General features: G+C 39.5%; 4 protein-coding genes across 10 annotated transcripts in view; 3 read left to right on the top strand and 1 right to left on the bottom strand.

Moving 5' to 3' along the window:
• The first annotated feature begins 8 nt into the window (after positions 1-8).
• On the top strand, positions 9-2,760 carry LOC103704650 (outer envelope pore protein 16-2, chloroplastic-like). Its single transcript, XM_008788021.4, has 7 exons — positions 9-816; positions 925-976; positions 1,074-1,148; positions 1,233-1,264; positions 1,380-1,413; positions 1,812-1,879; positions 2,360-2,760. Exons 1-7 carry the CDS (start codon positions 700-702, stop codon positions 2,501-2,503), a joined length of 522 nt encoding a protein of 173 aa, XP_008786243.1. The 5' UTR covers positions 9-699; the 3' UTR covers positions 2,504-2,760.
• Positions 2,761-5,431: 2,671 nt separating this feature from the next.
• On the top strand, positions 5,432-6,265 carry LOC103704731 (fasciclin-like arabinogalactan protein 14). The gene has a single exon (XM_008788144.1). It carries the CDS (start codon positions 5,432-5,434, stop codon positions 6,263-6,265), a length of 834 nt encoding a protein of 277 aa, XP_008786366.1.
• Positions 6,266-8,558: 2,293 nt separating this feature from the next.
• LOC103704732 (fasciclin-like arabinogalactan protein 14) lies at positions 8,559-9,478 on the top strand. The gene has a single exon (XM_017842157.3). It carries the CDS (start codon positions 8,590-8,592, stop codon positions 9,421-9,423), a length of 834 nt encoding a protein of 277 aa, XP_017697646.3. The 5' UTR covers positions 8,559-8,589; the 3' UTR covers positions 9,424-9,478.
• A 3,578-nt stretch (positions 9,479-13,056) lies between these two features.
• Positions 13,057-24,821, bottom strand: part of LOC103704651 (bromodomain and WD repeat-containing protein 3-like) — a 29,871-nt gene continuing 18,106 nt past the window's right edge. For all 7 annotated transcript variants that reach the window (XM_008788022.4, XM_008788025.4, XM_026803673.2 and 4 more), the window contains 10 exons: positions 23,353-23,433; positions 23,195-23,265; positions 20,306-20,402; positions 20,160-20,219; positions 17,801-17,855; positions 17,291-17,688; positions 15,158-17,218; positions 14,485-15,054; positions 14,329-14,387; positions 13,057-13,567 (listed from right to left, as the gene is read on the bottom strand). In XM_008788022.4, the coding sequence (XP_008786244.1) occupies positions 13,372-13,567; positions 14,329-14,387; positions 14,485-15,054; positions 15,158-17,218; positions 17,291-17,688; positions 17,801-17,855; positions 20,160-20,219; positions 20,306-20,402; positions 23,195-23,265; positions 23,353-23,433 (3,648 nt within the window). In that variant the 3' untranslated portion in view covers positions 13,057-13,371. The remainder of the gene's footprint in view (positions 13,568-14,328; positions 14,388-14,484; positions 15,055-15,157; positions 17,219-17,290; positions 17,689-17,800; positions 17,856-20,159; positions 20,220-20,305; positions 20,403-23,194; positions 23,266-23,352; positions 23,434-24,821) is intronic.

Raw genomic sequence — 24,821 nt, 5'->3', positions numbered from 1 at the left:
TGGAGGGCCAATACTACACTCCAGCGTCTTTCTTTATCATGACTTTGAATTGATCAGTTAGGAGTCTGCTGCCTGCTCCAATAGCTTCTTAGCACCTCAAACCAAACAAAACCAAAGAATACTCTCAGAAAGAGAAGACTCAGTGCTGATCAAACTTTGCCTGCTATGATCAAAAATGCTCGAAGAAGTGCTCTTTTAAGCTGTTGATTAACTAATTTAAAGACTCCATTGTCCATAAATTTTTAAAGCAGATTATATTAGTTCTGTTAAATGTATGTTACTATCCTAGACTAAAGTTAGCCAAGTCATTTCCTTTAACAAGAAAAATCTGTAAGAGAAAAATAAATAAATAAATAAATGCCTGAAATTTCAGCAGCCAGTAGCAGTCTTCATCTGTCTCTCTCTAGAGACCATCCTGAGATAATTTCTATCCACATATTTCCGTTAAAAAAGTGAAGTCGACCATATTTGTTAAAAATTCCCGTCTCCTTCCCTAGTGCACGTGTCGGAACCAATCCCTGGAAAAATGCCTCGACCAACTCCTCCCTTGACACGTGCCATCGTCCACCACACGTGGCAGGAAGCCCTTCCCCCTCAAGCGCTCTTCTCCTTCCTTTCGTCTCTCCCTTCTTCCATTACTCTCTTCAGTCTCTCCTCATCTTCTCAAGTAATTTAGGCTTCTGCTATCGGGGCGGGGAGATGAGTAGCAACAGCAACCTGCTCGGCGAGATCCGGAGCCTCGAGAAGGGCTGGTTCTTCGACTTGGGCCACCCCCTCCTCAACCGCGTCGCCGAGAGCTTCGTCAAGGCCGCCGGGGTATTCCCGTCTTTTCACGCTTTACTATTCCCTTCCTTTCCCCTCCCACCGTTTTCCGACGAAACGTCGGCCTGTACGTAATTATTTTTCGCGGTTTTGCTCTCCCAGATCGGCGCGATCCAGGCGGTCTCGCGCGAGGCCTACTTCACCGCGGTGGAAGGTACGGCGCTTACTCGCCCCGATTAGTATCCGAATCGGGATCTGCTAACCACAAGGTGAGATGACCCTTTTTTTTCTTTTGTTGTTTTGGGTTTCAGGTGCCGGGGTGGATCCTGGTGCGATGCCGCCGGACATGACGAGCGGCAAGAGGCATAGGCTTTCCGACCTGAGAGGTAAGTAGAGAGACAAACTTAAAAAAAGCGTTGGGCTTTTGTTTCAAGAGTTTTAACACTTTTGCCACTGGTCCCGCCTTGCAGGGGAAAACTGCAACAAGTCACTGGAGGCGATGGTGATATTAAAATATATTCTTTCAATAATTGGACTGCTTAGATATTGATATTCTTAATGAGTTTCCTCACTAACTTATTTTTTTTAATAAAAATCTTATTATGTGTGTTTTCCAGGTAAAAAACACCGGGAAAGAGTCATTCCAGTGGGGTAAGATGCTTTTGGTTTGTGAAAAGTCTATCTTTCATGAGCACTACTGTAAGCGCCAAATATAACCTCCAACCAAGTTGGAATTTCACATGTGGCCTTTTGGACTCCGAATCATCAAGAGCTCATAAAATATGTGAATAGCTAATATGGATTGGTCATGATATGCATTAATACATGAGAAAAGTCTTCACGTTTTAGTATTTAGGAGAATTCACTTGCAACCTTACAGACTTCAAATCATTGATGAGCTCGGGAAGGAGGGGGAAAAAAAATAAACACTCCAAATTTTTTTTTCTCTGTCGAGACTTGTGATCCTCAGAGCAGTTTAGTCCTTGATATATATGGTTGTTGGTGAATTGTGATGTTATTTACCAGTGACACCTAGGAGTTTGTTGCAGGAATGGCTGCTGGCTTGTATTCTGGGGTAACATATGGCTTGAGGGAGGTTCGAGGATCTCATGATTGGGTTAGTTTCCAATCTTTTATTTGCTTCATTTTTGGGCTAAAACATGGCTGCTATGCTCAAATCTTGTGTCCTTGATGAATCTAATGGTTACGGAGCTTAGTGGGACTCTTTGCATGTCGAATAAAAGTATATATTCTATTAAATAACTGTATGGTCCACTAGATAACTAGCTTTTAGGATGGCACACGAGAAAAAGACATAGCTACAGTGTCTCTCTCAAGATTCAAGAATGGATTATGAGAATATATAATTGGATAGCTTCCACGAAATCTAGGTCAAGGAGGTTATGTTCCTGCGTAATGTAAGCAAGCCTGTTGTTGCTGTTACTAATCAGCTTTGGCTAAAATTAATGAGTCCATAGCTAAATGATCATTAGTTTAAGTACGCTAAAGGTTTGGGTTTTGAGACTCATCTGTGTATGTTATGCTAAATTAGTTTGATGGTGCAATGATATGGCCATGTGTTTGCTGGTCTTTGCAGAAGAATAGTGCAGTTGCTGGTGCAATCACTGGAGCAGCATTGGCTCTGACCTCTGACGACACTTCTCATGAGCAGATTGTTCAGTGTGCAATCACTGGTGCTGCACTTTCCACCGCTGCAAATCTACTTACTGGCATATTCTAAAGCTGACAATGAAGTTATCTGGAAGTGATAGGGACCGTAATTAGCTCCAATCAAGGCATGCCATCAACTCAAAATCTTCTGGGATCTGAGAGCATGCATGGTGGTGGAGTTTTTTTTTCCTTTTTCTTTTTCTGTTCTTGTTTGGATAGGAGCATGGTGTACTTCTCTTTGCTCCACTTGCTATTTTCATATGCTAGAACTTCAATTCTTGTTCTATTCCATTATAATGGTAGCTCTGACTCAACTCTCCCACTCAACAGCCATATCCGTTCTAGTTATAATTCTTTAGTACGTAGCACGGAAGAACATCTCATTCACAGGTGAAAAGTAGATCCTCTTTGCTCGAGATTTTTTGAACTGTGATTTGTTACTCTCCTGCCAAAATGGAAACTCGACAGTCAGCTACATTTGAGAATGCTGGCAGAAACGATCCATGCATAAAGGAAAAACCACATTATTCTTGGAGGTCATGTTTTGAAATTAATATGCCCTTCTTAATTTTTGAGAACATTTTCAATTTGTTCTCTCTGTTTCTACCACATGTAAGTTATGCTCCTAATCCGACTCAATCTAACGAGTTAAAATATTTTTGCAAGTCTAGTTGATTGGTTGTATGATGCATCATTGCCATCACTTCAAGAACATTCTCTGTTTATAAAAAAATAAAATGTAGAAGGATCAGTAAGGTGTCTTAAGGTGCTGCGCTTCACAAGTTACTGTAAATATATCCAACGCATTTCAGAGATCTCCCAAGTAAAAGCTGGCTTCGTGTCATAATTTATATCCCATGGTCCAAGGAGCAATTTCCAGTTGAAACAGGGAAGCAAGCTAGTTACCTCAATTTAGAATTGGCTACTGAATGCTTGTACTACATCCACGTATAATCATTTATATTTATAAATAATTTTTATTATTTTAAATTTAAAAATAAAAAATATATAATTCAAAATGTTCACCTGTTATTTTGTAAAAATTCTGGGTATATAATGTCTGTGTTTTGGGTTATGTCATCATTGCTCCTGAGTGTGGTTGAAATTCTTTATTATGTTCCTATACGTATATCGTATTTAATTTATTCGTAATATTTTTATTATCAAATATTTTTTATATTATGAATTTATTAAATATATATGTGTATGTAAATATGCACAATGATGAGTGTATATAGATACGCACGGTGTTTGTATATTATAAATACATGAATACAAACATATCATAAAACTATACAAAACTCACGATATTTCTATGTGAAAACTTCTGTATTCCTAACATAATACGGATTCGCAAAAACTATTAGCCTAGACTACCAATTCCTAACGATGCAAATCTCAATATTGCTGTTAGCATAATATAGGTTGCAGAATACTCTAGATCTTTTTACTCGACAACACATAGAGGCAAGGGCTAATCTCTTGTTGCTCATGTTATATGATTTTTGTTTTAGAATAATTTTAGATCATTTTTTTCTTTTCTTGAAAGTTCGATCATGAAAGCTTTGTATTTGAATTTGTTCATCAAGATCATTAGTCCCATACTAGGAGAAGAGACGCAATACTGAGTGAGGGCTAAGGATTTGCAAAATTTTAATGGCCTTGGCATGAAGACCGGGCCCAAATAGCGTAAGAGTTGGCATGCAGGCTAGCCTATCTACATCCCCAACCAGAAGGCCGGATGCAAGTTAAGTTGGTATACGGTCAAAATGTTGGATAAAGGCCCATGGGCCATTTTGTCCACACACATGCTCATGCATGCATGCATGCTTGCTTAGCTCGGCCTTCGAGGAAATCTAACGAGAAACTAATAATCCTGTTATAGAGAAAAAAGTGGCTATCATCCCTCTTTCCGATGAATCACGTAATCCTACGATTTCGTAGACTAATAAGTTCATGAAATGAATCGTGATCACAATTGAAATAATCGAAAAAGAGATATTAGTTAATATTTATTCTAAAGTCATCGCAAGAGCAAGTCGCGCTGGTCGGGCTGATCACACATATTTGGTTGTCTCACCCATATGAACCATTTGACTGCATATATTCGCAAGATCTATTATAGTTTTATTCTAGGCACGGTTGCAGAAATTAAGAGAACCATTGAGTAAGCTATTAGCCCGTAATGTCTGGCAATTCCGTGTGCTTGGTGTAATGTAAAATGGGTAGCCATCGGAGCCTAAAGTTACTTGGACCGGACTCAGACTCTGGAAGAATAGCACAATCAAAGCCACATGAGAGAGGCCAAAAAATGGAGACATGTCTCCACAAAAACCACTAAAAACATTCTAACTTGATGGGGCTTGGATTTCAGTCCAGCTCTTGGTATTATCATCAAGTAACTTTAGAAGTAGATAAAGATGGCGCCACCAAAAATAACTTAATCTTCTTTACTAAAAGATGTCAAATTTAGTGTGGAGGTTTTGGTTGAAGAAAAGTTGGAAATTATATTTGGCAGTATCGCAAGATGGTTGCCACCATCCTATTTGTGAGAACTCTCATGATATACATCATGCTTTCGATGAACTGGCAACTTGGATAGTTTAACTATAATTACCATACCATATCAAGTTAGGTCATAAGTTTACCCGCCATTCAAATTATTAGACTAATCGAATGGTCCCACCTTTAACAAGTCATCTCTACCGGCCTAAACTTCTTTGAAATCCAAATCTAGAACTATGTTTGGGGTCAAAACAGTTTCTTTCTAAGCTGTCCCGATAACTAAAACCTTTTGTCCAGTTCATCCTTGATGGTTGCGATCTAATAAAGAAGAGACTCACAAGTTGTTAATTTCAAACCCCAAATAAAGCAAGTCTAACTAATCCCCTCTCCCCTCCCCAAGTTGCTCTCCTTATATATTCCATCAACTCCTTCCCTCACCCCACCAAATCACAATCTCCTCCTTACTAGCCACTCAAACCAAACCCATACCAAGATGGCTCCTAAGATCCAAGTTGTGATCCTCCTCCTTCCCTTCCTCCTTTTATCCTCCGCCGTGGCCTTCAACATTACAGCAATTCTTGAGCCATTCCCCGAGTTCGCCACCTTTAGCAACTACCTCAACCAGACGAAGCTTGTCCATGAAATCAACCACCGTCAAACAATCACTGTTCTCGTCGTTGACAACTCTAGAATGTCTGCAATCTCCTCCCTCCCTGAAGAAAGCCTGAAGCATGTCATGGGAGTCCATGTTATCCTCGACTATTATGACATCAGAAAGATCAACAACATACCACGCAAGAGCTTCATTCTCACCACTCTCTTCCAAACCACCGGCATTGCTACCAACAGAATGGGGTTCCTAAACGTCACTCACAAGGCTGGGGAGTCGGTGGTGTTTGGGTCGGCCGTCCGAGGAGCCCCACATACCTCCACCCTGATTAAGAAGGTTGTGGCAATGCCATACAATATTTCAGTCCTCCATATTTCCGAGCCCATCATCCCACCTGGCATTGATGGTGCACCACACATCGCCCCTATATCATCCCTGCCAAAGGAGACCGAACCTTCGGCGGAGACTCCAGAGGTAGAAGATGCTCCTACAGAGTCTCCAGAAGAGGATATTGTTGATGCCCCTGCAAATGCTCCAGGAGAAAGCGCTGACACCCCTGCCGACTCTCCAGAAGCAGACGAGCCAGCCTCAGATGCATCTGAAGGGCCATCTATCTCACGCAAAAAAGTCTTTCACGCATCGGCAAGCACATCTCTGAGGAGCCGACTGTCAATCGGTGCTATTCTCGGACTTGTCATGTGGATTGTATTCTTGTGAGCTCTTTGAGTCCTTTGCGTCAAGTGAAATGGATAAATAAAATTTACTTGATAAATGACGTCAATCAAATACGCTTCCAGTCGACATGTGCAATTCACTAGTTCAAAGGAATTAATGTCCGTTGGATTCAATCCCTTAAGACTTGTCTAACTTGATCATAAGTATAGAATCTAATAACCTGAGTGATTTGTGTTTGTCTTAAATAAATGAATTCTTGTCACCTATTTCTAGTAGGATCTCTCCAACAATCCATGGAGGCATGTCCTTCAGGTTTTCTACACAATAGGCTCGAAGATCGTGTCAGTATATCATATCACATTGATTCTTAGGAGTCATGATATCACTCCTCAACATCACCACAAGCGCACAATATTTTCTTATTCCTCGTGACCACGGATGACGATCCATGAAACAAATTTGATCATATTTATCTTCATAAGAAATCAATTCCACTCATCAGGGAGCAGAGATGAGATCATGGGAGCCGTAGTTGGAAGAGATCTGGGAATTTCAATTTGGTTTAATCCATGTATTTTCTTCTTGCTCCTTTTGAAGACTATTGGACAATGCAAGGTCTCCTCACTGGCATTAGAAAGATAATGATGATACTGTAGATTTTTTACCACCATCTTAGTTGGTGCACTAGCTAAGGTTGAAGCTGCAGAGGATTTCACATTGTATGCACGAGCCATCTTATCTTTGCATTCCATGAGAGTGCATGTTGGGCGGGGTTTGGATTAATTCTTGATAGCCCAACCAAATCTGAATTATCCAAACCTAATTCATGTTAACTGTTTTGCACTAACCTTGTGAGGCCCAATTGTCCCACATCGGAAAGACTCGTTGCAGAGTTCGGGCATATGAGGCGGGTGTCTCCAAATCCTGCAGACGCATTTTGAGTGGAAAATAAAATCGGGGAGGGTTCTGAGCGGTGTGTGCGGCGCGCGTGCGGGCTCCGGAACCAGACAATATTTGGCAAGGAAGCCTCGTGTTCCTCCTTCATGTGGCTCCCATGTAGGCACTGGGTGCCGCACGCGCCCCGCGGAGGCGGGTGCGTGGCAAACCCATTTGGATCCTTCCTAAATTCTGACCATATTCAACTTTCTCTGCCCGAGCCGATCGAGAATGTAAGATACTTGCATATTTTGTCCCCTAAATAACCGATATAAAATAATTCAACACGAATGCTCAACCGACTCGTTTCGCTAAATTGATTGGATTATTCAACTAGACCAAGTCAACCAATTAGAACCGGTTGCTGCAACCCGAACAAGACCCATTGTCTAGTACTAGGAATTGGCCAATTTTACAAAGTTCTATATTCAAGTATATGCCATGATCTTTCATGAGATATGGTTGTAAAGTCTATAAGCAATTTTCTCAATATATGAGCCAGTTTTTACAAACCCAAGAAATTTAAGTTGTTTTTAGCATATTAAGTATTTTGCTAGAAGTTGGCGTTGTTGGTTTTTCAAATTAAAATTTTAACGTATTTATTCTCTTTTAAGAAGTCATTAATGCCAACTTGTCCTCCATTTTTTTTCTGTTATTGGAAAAATGATATCTTGGGCAAACTACCTTGTGATGAAAGAAGTTTTTCATTTTTTCCTTTAGCAAAAAGGGATCTTAGGTCATTAGCCAAAAAATGAAGATAAAGACTTCACACAAACACTAGACATTGTAACTTGATGGAGCTTGGATTTCAGTCCCCCTCTTTGGGATTACCATCAAGTGACTTTACTAGTAGATGAAGATAATGCCACCGAAAATAACTTACCTTCTTTGCTAAAAGATGTCTAACTTGGTAGTGTGGAGGTTTTGATTGAAGAAAAGTTAGAAATTATATATGACAATATGGCAAGTTGGTTGGCACCGCCCTATTTGTGAGAATTCTCATGATATATCTCATGCATTCGATGAATTATGGCAACTTGGATAGGTTGACTATGCTTACCATAGCATATCAAGTCACGTCATGAGTCTACGAGCCATGCAAATTAACAGATTATTGAATGGTCCCACCTTTAACAAGTCATCTCTACCGGCCTAAATATCTTTGAAGTCTAAATCTAGCACCAAGTTTGGTGTTGGAATAGTTTTCTTTTAAGCTGTCATGATAACTTTAACCTTTTATCCAGTTCATCCTTGATAGTTGTGATCCAATAAAGAACAGACTTGCAAACAGTTAATTCCGAACTCCAAATATAGCAACTCTAACCGATCCTCTCTCCCCTCCTTAAGTTGCTCTCCTTATAAATTCCATCAACTCCTTCCCTCACCCTACCAAACCACAATCTCCTCCTGCAAACCAAACACATACCAAGATGGCCCCTAAGCCCCAAATTGTGGTCCTCCTTCTTCCCTTCCTCCTTTTATCCTCCGCCATGGCCTTCAACATTACAGCAATTCTTGAGCCATTCCCCGAGTTTGCCACCTTTAGCAACTACCTCAACCAGACGAAGCTTGTTCATGAAATCAACCACCGTCAAACAATCACCGTTCTCGTCGTTGACAACTCTAGAATGTCTGCAATCTCCTCCCTCCCCGAAGAAAGCCTGAAGCATGTCATGGGAGTCCATGTTATCCTCGACTATTATGACATCAGAAAGATCAACAACATACCACGCAAGAGCTTCATTCTCACCACCCTCTTCCAAACCACCGGCATTGCTACCAACAGAATGGGGTTCCTAAACGTCACTCACAAGGCTGGGGAGTCTGTGGTGTTTGGGTCGGCCATCCGAGGAGCCCCACATACCTCCACCCTGATTAAGAAGGTTGTGGCAATGCCATACAATATTTCAGTCCTCCATATTTCTGAGCCCATCATCCCACCTGGCATTGATGGTGCACCACACATCGCCCCTATATCATCCCCGCCAAAGGAGACCGAACCTTCGGCGGAGGCTCCAGAGGCAGAAGATGCTCCTACAGAGTCTCCAGAAGAGGATATTGTTGATGCCCCTGCGAATGCTCCAGGAGAAAGCGCTGACACCCCTGCCGACTCTCCAGAAGCAGACGAGCCAGCCTCGGATGCATCTGAAGGGCCATCTATCTCACACAAGAAAGTCTTTCATGCATCGGCAAGCACATCTCTGAGAAGCCGACTGTCAATTGGTGCTATCCTCGGACTTGTCATGGGCACTATATTCTTGTGAGCTCTTTGAGTCATTCGTGTCGGTTGAAATGGATAAATAAAATTTACTTGATAAATGACATCAATCAAATATGCTTGCAGTCAACATGTGCAATTCACTAGTTCAAAGCAATGTCCGTTGGTTTCAATTCCTTTGTCTAACTTGATCATAAGTATGGAATCTAATAGCCTGAGCTATTTGTGTTTGTGGGATAAGAAAGACGCGTGACTATAAACAAATGGATTCTTGTCACCCATTTCTAGTAGGATCTCTCTAACAATCCAACAAGGCCTATCCTTCAAGTTTTCCACGCAATAGGCTCGAAGATCGTGCCAATAGGCCCGAAGTTTATTGGCAGTTCATGACAAACTCTGAGATGGAAGGTGAGAATTCCATGGGGCCTATTTTATTGCAGCCTTGCAGAGTTTTTCAATTAGTTCTGTGGAGGAAAACGCTTATTGTTTCATGAAGTCTACTTATTTTTTGCTCTCGTTCCCCAAGGGAGAGGATTTTGAAGAATTGCTTGTCCAACCTTTTGTGGAAATTATTTCTTGAAAGCTTTAGTGGACTAGGACAAGGTTGAACCACATGTTTGATCCTTTTCATTGCTGTTCTTGAGGACTTCAGTAAGATGCTTTTGAGGACTGAGGAAGTCCGTTTCGCGTAGCAATTCTTTTTCCTTGATTATTCTTGACAATTTGTTTCCTTTTGAATTGTTCAGTTGAATTGAAGAATGTGGAATTATGCTCTATGCTTTGGATCTTATAAACAGTGAGAGACAAAATATTTCCTTATATATTTTGTTCATGCTTTTAACTGCGATACATAATACAAGAAAACCATTTCATATGACATCAATGCTTTATAAAAGGTGGTATGATTTGGAGGATTAAGGTTCAATTATAACTTGCTTATATGTATACATGATTTATCTCTCCAAAAGCAAGTCCTGTACACTTGCATGACATAGGAAATTTGATTCTTTATTATCCACTTCTTATTCAACAGCTTCGTCTGTCCTGCAACCAATTTCTTGACTAAATATGTATAGGTAGCATGTACCTGAAGATCTAAAACATGTGATTATCCCCCCTTGATAACCATTTTGGAAGTGAATTAGACCTTTCCATGTTTAACTAATGGCAGATAAACTTTTCTTTTTCAGTTTTTTTATGTGTTGGCACTTAAGCTTTCTTTGATATATGTTCAGTATGAGTTCTTTATGAAATTCATCATGCACTTTCTTCTCTGCCAATCTCAACCTTTTTTTGTTTTCTTTTTTTTGAGGAAACGTGGAGTTGTTATAGGTGATGACAGAGGAGCTCATTCATTTGTAATTAACAAATAATGCTTTCTTCCACTGTTCGCATGCAAGCTTTTTTGTTGCATTGCCACATAAGAAACATCTCCTCCATATGTGTTCTTAGCGCCTCATCAGTGTTTGCGTAGCATTTTCTTTTCTATCTTTTTATGTATTTCTGCTCATCAATGTTCTGAAGGAGGCATTTTTGCTGTCAGAAGGTTGCTGACAACAACTGTGTCTGATAGAAATGAAATACATCACTCCAGTGGAAAACGCACACAAGTCCCGCAAGATGCAGCAGCAGACCCAACTCTCCCTCGTACTAAGTCTGTTCGATGTGCTGTGTGCAACCATCCAGAAGCTGTTTTCTTCTGGGTATGATCTTGCTCGTATATGTCATATATGTTGTAATAAGATCATGTGTGCGGACTAAGGTTCGCCGTCTTGATATCAGACCCCATACTAGTATAGTGTCAGTATGCTTGGTACCGTCCGATTCAGTATGATACGGCATACCATGGTTTGGACGATAGTATATAGGTGATGCATAACAATTCTGTTTTTTGCCAGATGAAAGAGAGAAGCATGTAAATCTGATTACCACAGACTTTTAGGCCAATATTTTTTTAAATTGTGATGTGCTTTCCTTGTTTGATTCAGAGTAGTTGCGAGGTATGTGTCTTCATGAAGCAAAGAATGACCAGTGAAAAAGAGAGAGTTTGTGGTGTAAATTGTTCTATATGACTAATGAATATTAAGCTCAAGCCTTCTTTGTTTTTTTTTTTAATATAGAAAGACATCTTGAGCATTCCTTTCATCTGATATTATTAATGCATCTGGTTTTTACATAAAAACTCTATAGAATCCAGAAAAGGATATAGAAAAGTAACAGAGAGAAGGTTGCCAGAATCTGTCTTTTAAATTACTTCTTTATTTATTGGGTTGTTCTTTAATTTCTACAGCGTTCTGTATTTACCGATACATTTATGCCAAGCCTGAACATCCCATGTGGTTGAACAGTGACACATAGATTTTTATGATGCCTTTGATCAATTTTGCAGATGTTAATCTGATTCTCCATTGACCACAACTCATGACAAGAAAGTGAAACTGGCAGCTTGGACCTCTGTGGATTATTATATTCAAGGAAAGTAGGAATCAAAACCAACAAATTAAGGATCAAATTATTCTTTGTAATTGAAGGTGTTGCAGAGAATATTCTTCCTGAACGCAATCATCAATAATTTTGTGAATGTCCTGAAAAACGAGAGAGAATTTTAGCATGATGAGCCTATCCAGTAATTTTAGCACGAGACGGTACGGAGCTATAGGAAGATTTCACATGAAGAGGTCCGGCTCGAAGATTTGTTCGAACAGCTGGTGAGCAGTATAGCTCATGTTTCCATGGAGTGAATCTGCAAATGAGAGCGAGAGTTCTCCAAGTGCTTGGAGATCTGAGTTGAATCCTTTAACAAGCCACGGAGTTGATTCAGAGCCATGGAGAAGGCTAGAGAGCATGGCGACGAAGTGGAGCAGAGCGAGAGCGAGGAGGTTGCTGAAGGTTCTTTGCGGCTATAGAGATAAGGACAGTGCAGGTGACGACCAAGGGGGCGGGATCGAGGGCGAGGGTGGCGGCAGCAGCGGAGGGGAGGTCGAGCTTGGTGTTCGTCTGTGCGGGCAACACGGCGGAGGCGGGCGAAGTGGGCAGCGGACTGGAAAGCAGCGTCATATCGGATGGGCTGGTATTGTTTTGAAGGTCGTACAAGCACCCTTTTTTTTTTTTTCCACTTCAGAAAAAGAAAAGAGAGGGGAGAGAAAGACCTCACCCGCGTAGCAACCTTCACTGAAGAATGTTCGATATGGATAGACAAGTTTTTACTCATACTCTCTCTACTCATAGGTTATCCCATGTGTGAGTACGTTACATCTGCACCACCTAAATATCAGCAGACCAGATGACGCTTTCACTGTACGAGTTCAAACCGAAGGCATCCGATCCCCACATTTAATCGACGCCCACGCATTTTGAAACCTGGAGCATACCGGTGGAAACAAAGTTTCGTTCTAACCGTGCTACCACCTCGTACAAGCACTTCGGCAAGAACACATTTGCTGCCAACTCGGCCGATGGTTGTGAGAGGCTAAGTAAATTAAGTAGTGCTTTACAAACATGATAACGGAACTTGCGATGGTTTCTTACCATGATGATGACAGATTTGAGCAATGAAACCGCGTCTTCGCTGCCTGTGCAATTACGATATACATTACATGCACTCCAGGAGAGACCCCAAAGAATGGCAAGAAAAAACACATCCACGCACACATTAGAGCTGTTCACTGACAGAGCAAAATGGGAAAAATAACAAGCTTTACTTTCTTTTCTTTTTATTGATAATGGAAATGGATCTATACATAAATGAATCTGGTGGGTTGTTTCCCCGCACCAGCTCTCTCTCTGAACATCCTCTCCTCTAGAGGGCCCTCAAAACAATCTTCCCAAAGGAAAACCAATTCCACCCCCACCCCCCCACCCAAAAAAAAAAAAAATTGGATCAATGGGTAAATGACTGCCAGCATGTGAAACTACGAGTTAAAAAGACTTATCTACAGAAAAGCAGCAGCCTAAACCTCATCAGAGAGCATCTTCTACAAAAATGTTCCACATCCTACAAAGATGAAAAAATGCGTGTGATCCAATCAGACAGTCGTCGCATCTTCATCGTCATCTCTGCACTTCTGCCAAAGTAGGACTCAGCATTTGAAAGTGTAACTGAGACATCATGCTTTACTGCCTCCAAAGTGCGATAATAATTGTTTTCTAATCTCCTCTTGATTACCTCAAGGGACAGTGGAACAGGGAACCTGTAGGCATAATGTAAATCGAAAAATTTTAATGATCCAAATGCTTGAGCAAAAATGAAAAAGGGAATTAAAAATATAAATTCATCATCTGGACAAGCCTCCCTCCCTAGTTTTATATTCTGCACAGAAGCTTATAGCACGTCAGATAACATTTTCATGGAAGGCAGGTGGTTTTTCAAACTTACGAGTTTGCACAGACAAACCATAACCACAATTACACAAACACATCTTATATCCATCTTTTAATCCCAAGTCCTGCAAAATGCTACTACAGACACAAGCCATATAACTACCTTAACATGGCATGCGTCCTTCAATACATTCTACCATCTCTATTCAAGTTTTCACCCATGCTTTCGTAAGTCCCAACAATTTCATGGTGTCATCATCATTTTCTACTTCGCTATTTTCCCTAAGCAGCTAAGCTCACTAGTTACTACACATCCACATTAGTTCACTTGCTTCTGAACCAGCCAAACAGAACCTCATCTTTACCATGGTCAATTATGCCCCAACATGAGGCCCAACATTCATTCAGGTCTTTGAAGTACAGTCAGCATATCCCCTCAATCAGAAGAAAAATGGATACCGATAAATAACAATAAATGCATATATAGTTGGAAATAAAAGAACCTAGTAGATACAGCATGCAGAATCTATTAACATATAAGGTTGCTCTCTCACTTCTACAGTCAATAGCATCCTAAACTGTGCAACTAATCATAAACCGCCGCCATAACAAGTACAGATATTAGCAGTACCTGTTTAGAAAATCAGACTTCTGTGCTACCTGATTCAGTTTCTGGATACCATAACAGTCCTGAAGCACAGAAAAAGTAAAATAAAATAAAATCCATATACCACGTCACAAGGGGAAAAAGGGAAAAGAAAAGCTTCAATGCACATATCAGGTTCACCTGATTCCTGATTGAGGTTTGCTCTATCTTGGCAATACTGGATAACAACTTGCTCCTGGCCATGTCATCAATATGGGGATGCTCCCACTGGCTATCGGCATCATGAAGTTCCCAAGGACTATGTAAATGCTGTCCAGAACAATCATTTCTGTACTGTATAACATATCTCTCCCATGGGCTCTCCGGAAAGTCAGAAGATTTAGTCTTTACTGCCAAAATACGACCCTCCCACCAACTCCCACCATCTCCATCCTCATTCCTCCACCATACCTGACACTTATCTCTGTGCGTCCAGTTTCTCTCAATGGCAGCATCATAACGCGTTCTTTCCACAAGGAAGTCTGGGAAAGCAACAAGCTCAGGCAAAGTGATCCTGAAAGCTTTACCAAACCCACTCGAAGAAGGATCTATAAACTCAAGTGTAAGTTTGCAGCAGCTTTCCCCAGATCCAGGAAGAGTAGAGTAATCAAAGCCCTGAACTTTGCAAAATTCTACAGCTTTTAAGCTTTTGATCGATTTCCAAGGCCCTGCTCCATGCAAACGGGAAGCTTTGATGTATTCTTCATGGCCCTGAAATGGAAGTTATGAACATAAACAGATGATGGTAACTTTATACACACACAAACACACGCTTGCAAAGATCATATTGTGCCAAACTACAACCAATAATTACCTGTCTCAAGTATGCAACCACATCACCTTGTTGGGGAATATATCGATAGCTCTCTTCATGCTCTAACAACATCAACCATGAAAGTCTACATAATGGTTGGTATTTTCGCTTATCTAAAGGTCTCGAGTCAGTAGAGCTATAATTTTCTCTTCTGTTTCGGGTAGACCGTAAACCAACAGTCATATTTGAGGTTGGCTTCCATTGATCACATAGAAGTTCATCGCCACCATTTAGTATTGATCTTCCTCCAGTTCTAGATGTTTCTAAAGAACCATGACATTGTTTCACTCGGAAACTACTTGTCCTAGGTGTAATCTCATCCATGCTTGCCCTTGTACCCATGGATCTTGTTTGACGGATGCCATCAGCCATAGCATCACTGAGATTGACTTTCATATTTCCACCTTGGTTGTTGCAATTCCACGTGCTATCATCCATTCCATGGAAACCACCATTAGAGTTCTTCCTACCCCTGAATGACTTTGACCTTTTATACACAACATTGTACTTCTTAATATAGGATTCTGCATGCATCTTCTTTGAATCATGTGAAATGGATGGCTCGGCATTTTGATTTGCCCATGTCTCCAAGCTTTCTGATCCATTATTCCATTCACCATGCTCTGGATTCTGTCCACTAGTACCCTCATCTTCTTCACGCATCCCAGAAACTCCATTTTGTTCATTTGTTGTTGGACTGTTGGACATTAGTTCACACTCAGAGCTCCTAAGATCTTCAACTGCAATAGCTTTTAACTTGGAAGATGAACTGCTGGTTTCCTTGGCTAGTTCTCTTGATTTGATCCTTACCTTAAGATAGCTGGGCTGAGCATTTTTCTCCACCTGATCATGGTCAGCACTATTCTTACTGCTAAATATGTAGCCATTTTTATTATCGTTCACAACTTCAGATCCTTCTAGGCGAACAGCAATACCCCTGGATTCACTGTTCTGATAGCTATTTTGGTGTTCCTCATCCATATGTGTTGCTGACTCAATTCTGTTGCCATTAGACGTGACTCGGATTGTAACCTTGTTCTCTTGGTCAATATATGGTGACGACTGCGGAAGTTCTGAAGACTTGCCCTTCCTATCAGAAGAAAGCTCTTCAACTCTTGCACCATCCAATCCATGTGAAACACCATCTTCAACTTGTGCTTTATCTCTGCATCTCATTCTGCCAATACTGTTTCCATGAGCTCGGATCCTGGAATTAGAGGATGTTCCATACTCATCCTCAGATTTGAGATGTCCATTAGTGTCACTTCCAACTATGTTAGGACCATCTGGACATGCATTACTTGCAGGCCATGTTTCTGTCAGCGAACCATCGCCCAATCTCAGACGTTTAGAAGAGCGCAACTTTACTTCTCCCCATTTGATTGTGCTACCCTGGTAAGCTGCAGACAAGTTAAGCTGGTCTGACTTTTCAGTTAGCCCTATTTCTCTGATATCATCAGCTGTGTTGCCAAAAATATGTGCTGGCTCACATGTTCTATTTGGGTTAGCTACATCAGTATTTGCTTTAGCTAATGAGTCAACAAGAACATCCTGTTCATCGCATTCAAGTCTCGTTTTCTTAGAAGACAAAACAGCTTTTTGATCACGACGTGGCAATTTAAGGACCAATCTCCTCTTGCTTCCAACATTTGCCTGAGATTCAGCAAGTGCAGAAGGTTTTGCAACATCTTCACACTCAACTCTGGAGACTTCCTTCTCTTTTGCATGCTTTATCTGGTTATTCTGCCTTGACTTGTCAGACTCCATGCTTTGAGTGTTTGAATCTGGAAGCATCGATTCACTTTCTGAGGAACTGCTCTCCGAGTCATCTTCATCTTCCCCATCTGTAGAAACTCCAGTTATTTTAGAAAATAAATTAAGAGCATTGCGCGCAGCGCGCCTCTGAGGCCGCAATGACTTTGATTTAGATGATTTTTTCCTTGAAGCCAACCAGCCACTTCTTGACCTCCGCAGTCTATGAGTCCTTGATAAAGTAGTGCCATCATGCTCGTCCAAGTTTCTTCTTTTAACACGCCTCCCAGAAGAAGTTGTGAACTCCACCTGTCAAACAAGAAGCCAAATTTAAGCAAGAGCAAATGGGAAAATGAATAAGTTCTTTGTAGTATTTCTTACTTCCGACTTGTGCTTCTTCCTTTTAGATCTCCGGAGGCACTCATTATTATGGTCCCCACTGTCATCTGCACTGCACACAGGCTCTCCAGAGGAACTGCTGCTTAAACTCTCATGTTCCCCTTCACTTGAATATTCATCGGTGACATTGTACTCGGAATCAGTATCATCACTTTGTACTTCGTTTTCCGGTTCCCAGTCAATGGCATCTATGAATTCTGGTAAAGGCTCAGCCCATCTATCCAGGTCTACAATTGGCAGCATTTGATAATCACCAGTATCAACATTGTAAGTTGGGCCAACTGCAAAATTTACTGAAGTAGGATGCCACTCAACACCCAGGGTACCCAACCGACGCTGCTGGTACATGTTCTGGTAAGGTTCAGGGTAGGGGATCATGCCTGGCATTGTGCAATGAAATCAATTCCCACGAATTAAGTATATCTTGAAAAGCATTAGATATAAAAAGAGCAGCTTTTGATTTGCCCAACAAATATAGGTGCAAATGCATACTTGAATCACAAAGGAGATCCTGAATATTTCTTCGATATGCTAAAAGCTGGGTCTCCTGCATTAAATACAGCAAAAATTTATTACAAAATGTGATACGAATAATTGATAGAAACAACTAAAAATACAAACTAATGAACACTAAATTTAAACCCACTATGCCCATAATGAAGGTGCAAGATTTGCCCTTGAAAGACACCTAAAGAGTGGTAGGTTCCATCAGAAAAAAAAATGGCAAGAAAAGCATTGAATAGCATATATATATTTTGCATGTCATTTCAAAAGTCATAAGCAGTCCATTATTTCTTGTTAAGAACTTCAATGATTACCTCTGAGTATCAAATATAGTGCTATAGCTTCCATATTTAGACCTCTTAACAACAATAGCCAACCAACAAGGAGAAACAAGTCAAGATATCTTAATTGCTAGAGTTAATTTAAATTCAAAAACCAACAAGAAAACCTTTTAAAATTTCCAAAAACCATCATAGACTACCAAGAAGATTCAAAAAAAATCATTTTAGACTTATCTGGCTTTGGCATGCCAACTTCAAAGTTGGTTAGCTTCTATGTGAACTTCCCTCCATTTTCCATGCCCCCCCCCCCTTTTCAGCCAAAATATGTTGCTCCTCTCAACTTCTTTTACAGGTCAATCTCCTCTAATGAATGGCCAATCAAAAGACTGCTTTGATAGAAAAAAAAAATATTGAGACAAAATAAATTAAGAGAGTTTTGGTAACTGAGAGTGTTGGATGTTAATCAAGGAGAGAGGATTGGAACAGTAAAAGGGTGTGATGACTCGTGTGTATGAGAGAGAGAAAAAGAGAGAGAGAGAAAGAGAGAGAGAGAGAGCAAGTAAAAAGAGTTGGGCACTAATCAAGGAAGAGAGAGGGTGGAGGAGCATCAGCAGGAAAGAAGGGGAAAGGTAGAGTAATTGAGAGAGAAATATGCCACTATTATCAAAGAAAAGAAGAAAAAGGATAAATTGCAACATTGTAGCATTGTATGCCATTAACCTTTTTATATATTTCTTTATGTCGGCGTATTTGAGTTTGAGAGTAACATAGAGGTTATAAAAAATGGTAACCTTTTATTCAATTGGTTACCACATGATTTCTTCTCTTCTAAAAGATATGTTTCTTGTACCAGTGAAATATGATGAAAGCCCTTTGTTCTCTTAAACATATATATTATCCAGTTATAAATTGATTCCTCTGGTATTTGTTGTAATTGTTTTTAACAAATGTAAGCATAAAAATCTATAATTTGTGTATTTTTGTCACGCATGGATTTTGTTTTTTTCCCTATAGTGACAACGCCATCCCATGTCCTAAGGGAGAAACTTTTTGATCCTGCACATACCAGGTGCTCATATCCAATTCCCATTTGAAATGCAGATAACAGTAATAGAGGTCTTCATAAAAATATCACTGGTTTATAGTTTATAAATTCTAATTACAGTAAAGGAGATATCATATGCAATGTTATAACGATCATCTAATCATTCAACATGTCCAAATCTAGAAATAAATGTCTGCAGCAACTGCAGCTGTTTTCTTACTCTAAACACAAGAATCAAAATATGCAGTCCACATTTAAGGAATAAATGAAAATAGAATGGACAGGGATGGTTCTGATCCAAGTAGGTTGGGCTGGTTAGGCGATGAGAAATTATAGATGGATAAAAAAAAGTATTAGGAAAGGAGATTAAAGTATCTGTTGTTTTAGGTTTAGCAGTCTGAGTTTTAGACTACTTGCGGTTAAAAAATAACAGCCAGAGCAGGGTATAAAAAAAGGATGAAGGAAAAGAAGATTGGCAAATGGCAAAATATTTCATGTCAACCTTCTGTTGTGCAGAAGCACGACCTACATTAATTTTAAAAATAGGCATAGGAATCGAATGAAAAGAACAATTGAAATTAAAAAGAAAAAAATATAAATTTTACAGTAACATAGATGTTTCATCAAATAAATGTTTTAGATACATTTAATGTACACGCCAAGTCAGCATACAAATCAGCGACAAGAAAAGCTCTAGCATGCATGAAAATCTGACTTTGAAAAAAAAATAGTTTTGGGTTTGAAATTTTATTTTGACTATTAATCTAAATGACACTTTAAATTTCACGAAGGTTGATGTAAATTCAAGAAATAAAATGTCTTTTATCACCTTCATAATTTCATGCGAATACAAACACAACCTAACATCCAAATCAACTCTATGATAGCTTAAAAATTTATCAATTTCAGGCCTCAATACTCATTCGTCCCAAAGATGATGCTTATATATCCATAGAAGGAGAGATATGCTTAATTGGAAATCCTGCAAATTTGTATTAAGAACATAATAATGCTAACATACCTGATCTAAAACATTTCCATTGGCATCTTGGACAAGGGGGCGATAATCTCCAAGGAAAAACTGTAACAATGGAGAATATAATGAATATAGTAAAAAGTCTTACATACGTAACTAAAAGAATATATCAGCTGATATCTCGGATATACCTGATCGTATTTTGCATCCTTTTGAGACTCCCCTTGCCCTGTGGCTATTATAAATATTTGTCCAACTTCATCTGAGAGAACAATAGATGTCCCATCCCTAAATTAAAATAACAAAAGACAGAAATCAAACCTAACACTTGAGCAGCATATGTAAAAAACTAACTGAGCATGATACTGCCAGGAAATAGCAATAATTAAATCGATATCAGTATATCTACTCCACTAGAAGACGGCTGATAAAATCCGGAAAAACTAGATGAAAAAAATAATATTAAATGATTATAAACCAAAATTTGGAAGTTATATATTTAGTTTAATACATAGATTTAACGAAACAAGAGCACTTGCCTTTATATCGACCACTGAAATGGTCATTGAAGGATAAATTCAGTGCTTCATAAATATAATAAACATCTTTATAAAAAATACAAAGCAGTCATAACTGGACTGCACTCAAGAGATATTGCACCACAAACTTCCCACTTCACTAAATTAAACTCTAATGATTGCTCAAACCTTAAGTACTGGTGACAAATGAACGGTGATAATTTTGTGCATAAATTTCTAGTCCAACATTTAAGCTCAAAACAGTTGATCGTTGTGGAAGACTGGATGGTGAGGGCACAGATGATTACAACTAACCGCAACTATACTCCAAAAACATATAACACCTGTAGATGTTTTATATAACAACTTCGGCTTGTCTCCATAATAATTAATAAATCATAATTACAATACCCTTTTCTCCGGTTATGGTTATCATACCTCTTCTTTTCTGTTGATTATGAAAGATCTCTGAGTACTCAAGCTCAGGATAGCCTTGTATAAATCGCACAGAAAATGACCATGAAGATCTAAATAGATGTGAGCTACTGATTTATCGATTATATAGAAGAATATCTTCACTTTGCTGCAGTGCAGCAGATCCTAGAAATTTGTCTGTCTATTGTGCATGCTGGCCGACAAAATTAAAACGTTACTGAAGATTATTTTTAGCAAAAGTAGTAAGGTGAAATGCAGATGGAACTCAACACTGAAAAATGATTCTCTTTCAGTTTTGGGAGGCTATATGCATTAAAGTGACTATTATAAACAGTGTATACCATCTTCCATCTCGTTTAACTTACAATGTCCTTGAAAGAAAAATGAAGATGTACTTTGACAATAAACATTAGAAGATCACAAGAGCCAGAAAGTGCTTCAAATCATTGGAATGACTTCGATGCTGTGACCATTCATGATAAGAGAAAATGAGTATGGGTTCTGGATGCCATTACATGCTTGTCCAATCTATGCTGCTCTTTGACCACTGAAATAAAGGTGAGGTAGACAAGAATGATAATGACCCAAAGATTCAGCTGGGAAGAAGGTGAACAGACAACCCTACAGAAGAACCCTAAGGCATTTAGGTACTGAAGAAAAACATGTTGGCGTCAAAATATCGTTAGCAACCACACTAAGGTCCAAAGATTATTAGCCCACAAAAATTATAACTGTTTTTGTGGCAGCCTGATCCTTGGAATGCGGAACCGAGCTGAACCGGCCAGTTCCGCCCATTCTGAGCCGTACCGGTAGCTCACCGGTACGATTCCGCCATTGAAAATGGCTCACTGCCGGAGCCAGAGAAGGAGAAGAGAAAGAGAGAACGAGCAGGGGAGGGAGGGAGAACGAGTGGCAGCGGAGGCCATAGCTAAAAAATTTGAGATTTTTTAAGTGAAGTCGGCAAATCGCTTGCCGACTTCAGTTAAAAAATCCCAAATTTTTTAGCCGCGGTCGCGGCCTCCACACCCCCCGGCCCTCGTCGGCGTCCATCGCCAACCCTCCGTCGGCGTCCACTGTCGCTTCTTCTCTCTCCCTCCCCCCACTCACTCTCTCTTTCTCTTCTCCTTTTCTGGCTCTGGTGGTTTCCTCTCTCGATACGGGCCCAACACAGCCCGCATCGACTTGTTCCGCCAGAAAACCGGTACGGTGCCCGGTACCGGTTCCTCCGACCCTGGCCTGATATGATAAGTACTCTACAAGTAAGAGGCCATTGAGAGATGGAGATGATTCCAAATAAAAATTATTTTTGAGAAAATCGGAAACCGGTATATTACGAAACATAAGAAGAAAAGAGGAAAAAATTTGTTAGACTACCAACAATACTAAGTGACGAGAGTATTATATTTAAAGACAATAAAAATTCTAAACTTTGTTTGATCCATCAAACTAGACAAAACCACTTTGGAACAAACCATCATAAAAAGGGAGTTGTCTTCAAGTATGGATAATCCAAGATCATAAATTAGCCTCTCTTTAGAGCACAACAAAATAACCTTTCAACTCCTTTTAATTCATACCTTGAGTCAGGTCAGGATCACATTCGTCACTAAAATTCTACTATTACCAGTGTGCATATAAAAATAAGGTCATCTGCTGAATTCAACTTAAGAGAGCTCTATGGAATTGAGGATTTTTTTTCCTCATCACAATATGGCTAAGTATAGGAAGAAAAGATAAAACAGGACTTCCATGAAGCTAATCTCCAACGAAAAATGGATCGGATAGTCACAGTCATTTTCCTGAATATGGCTTCATTACCAGTGACTCAGTCCAATGTTAACACTGGATGTTCCATGCAGTGGTTGTCACCATGCTGCAAGCCTCATCACTGCTACATTTTGGTGCATAAAAAAAAATCCGACCTTTATCTTAAGATGCTATAAATTCCTATAAGTCACAACTTATTGAGAAACTGATAGAAATATTCAAATAAGCAGTACATGGTAAAGCAGAACTTTAAACCTACCTATGAAGTCATTGAAAGTAACAATTTCCATATGAAAAGTTAGTATGAGGTCATTCTAATCAACAATGCGAAAAAATATACAAAATATACAGCAAGCTTACGGAGAGAATTTTCCATCAACCAACTTAAAGCGTCCAGTTTCATAGATCTGTACTGGTGTGCCCTCCCATATCTAGAGGAAACAATTAGTAAGGGATTCAGCACACATGAAGAAGTATGAAACTATAGAATAATATGAAAGATCATCTCAGAAACTCACATCCCAGATGATCGTCTTTCCATCATACCCAGCACTCATAGCTATCCGAGGATTGAAAGGATGCACATCCAAGACAAATGTCTGTAAAACACAATACAGAACATAAAAGAATAAATCTTTCAGCAAGTTTCCTTTAACAGAAGAGAGATTTTATAGAATGAGTACCAATCAACATTCACTATTAGCACTTGAAAACCCACATGTTGAAGACAACAATTTAGCAGGGATCAGGATGGAAAAACAGGTGGGAGAAGCCTTTTATACAATAAAATCTATTTGTTAACAGTAGTGTATAAAATTGGCAAGCTCTGAATATGGAAACCAGACGGATCAAGCTAAACCACCATTTTTTTCATGTCAAGATGTACATCATCAAAATGATTCTAAGCAACCCATGGATCCCAAGTGGGTGCTCATTTGCTTTAGCTTCAAATTTACACTTCAAATCTGATATGCAGCTTACGTAAATAGAGTACAGATAGAATAAGTGGAAGCTAATTAAAGTTGAATACAACTATTGATAGGGGTAAAAAAATGAAGAAACAAGAGAAAGTTGCACTCAAGTACATGGAAAAGCTTGTCAGAGAAACAGATTAGTATCAACTTTTTAAAGAACTGATGTAGTACTATTCTGGAATATATGAGATGGAATACCTTCAAAAACCGGATCAGGGCATGACAAGAGGTTTAAAAAGCCTGACTTCAATAAATATCATTCAGCAGATAGAATGGAAAAATATGTAGAGAAATACAGAGTTTTTGCTCAGTTATATGAAGAATTACCAATGTCATAAGAAATAAAAATAGCTCGCTGTTTATCATGTTCCAGTGGTCTGTATAGGACAACTAGGGCAATAGTGCTAGGTGTCAATTATAATCTGGTAGTTTTATTCGTTATCGTGGGTACTTCTGCAAACATACCAGTAACCTTTTGGCTGAATTACTTAGAAAGTTTCAGACATCCAGTCGAATTCCATGTTCATGATAACTTCCAAGAGGATTTTTCGGCAGCTCAGTCTAGGATAAAAAGAAGACATACATAGACATTGCCAGGTGGCAAAAGATCCCTGGAAGCTGAGAGGTACCCTATCCTGTTGTTTAACTTTTGCATTCTGATCACAAATGCAGAATAAGATTTTAAAAGTAACAAGGTCAGCAATGTTGTTTGCACCGCACTGCTGAGACCTGACAACATGAAAGCACATAAGAAGATTGCAGCATAAGTGAAAGCAGTGATAATTATCTGTGGCCAAACTAATAAATGTAGACTACAAAATGAGTAAAACTGTTTGTTGGGAAAGGAAAACAAGATTTCAAGAAAGAGAACCAGTCAAAATGGTACAGTTATTCCCATGAAGAATAACCATCTAAAACATGTTCTCCAGCTAAGCACAGTCCGAAATCTTGGTTAGAAGGGAGTCTCCAACCAAGGTAAACCACCCCCCCCCCCCACCCTCCCACACACAAAA

The sequence above is a fragment of the Phoenix dactylifera genome, unplaced genomic scaffold (genome assembly GCF_009389715.1).
Source record: "Phoenix dactylifera cultivar Barhee BC4 unplaced genomic scaffold, palm_55x_up_171113_PBpolish2nd_filt_p 000283F, whole genome shotgun sequence".
NCBI lineage: Eukaryota > Viridiplantae > Streptophyta > Magnoliopsida > Arecales > Arecaceae > Phoenix > Phoenix dactylifera.
Note: the sequence above shows the minus strand (reverse complement) of the source record. Positions and strands in the feature narration are given on the sequence as shown.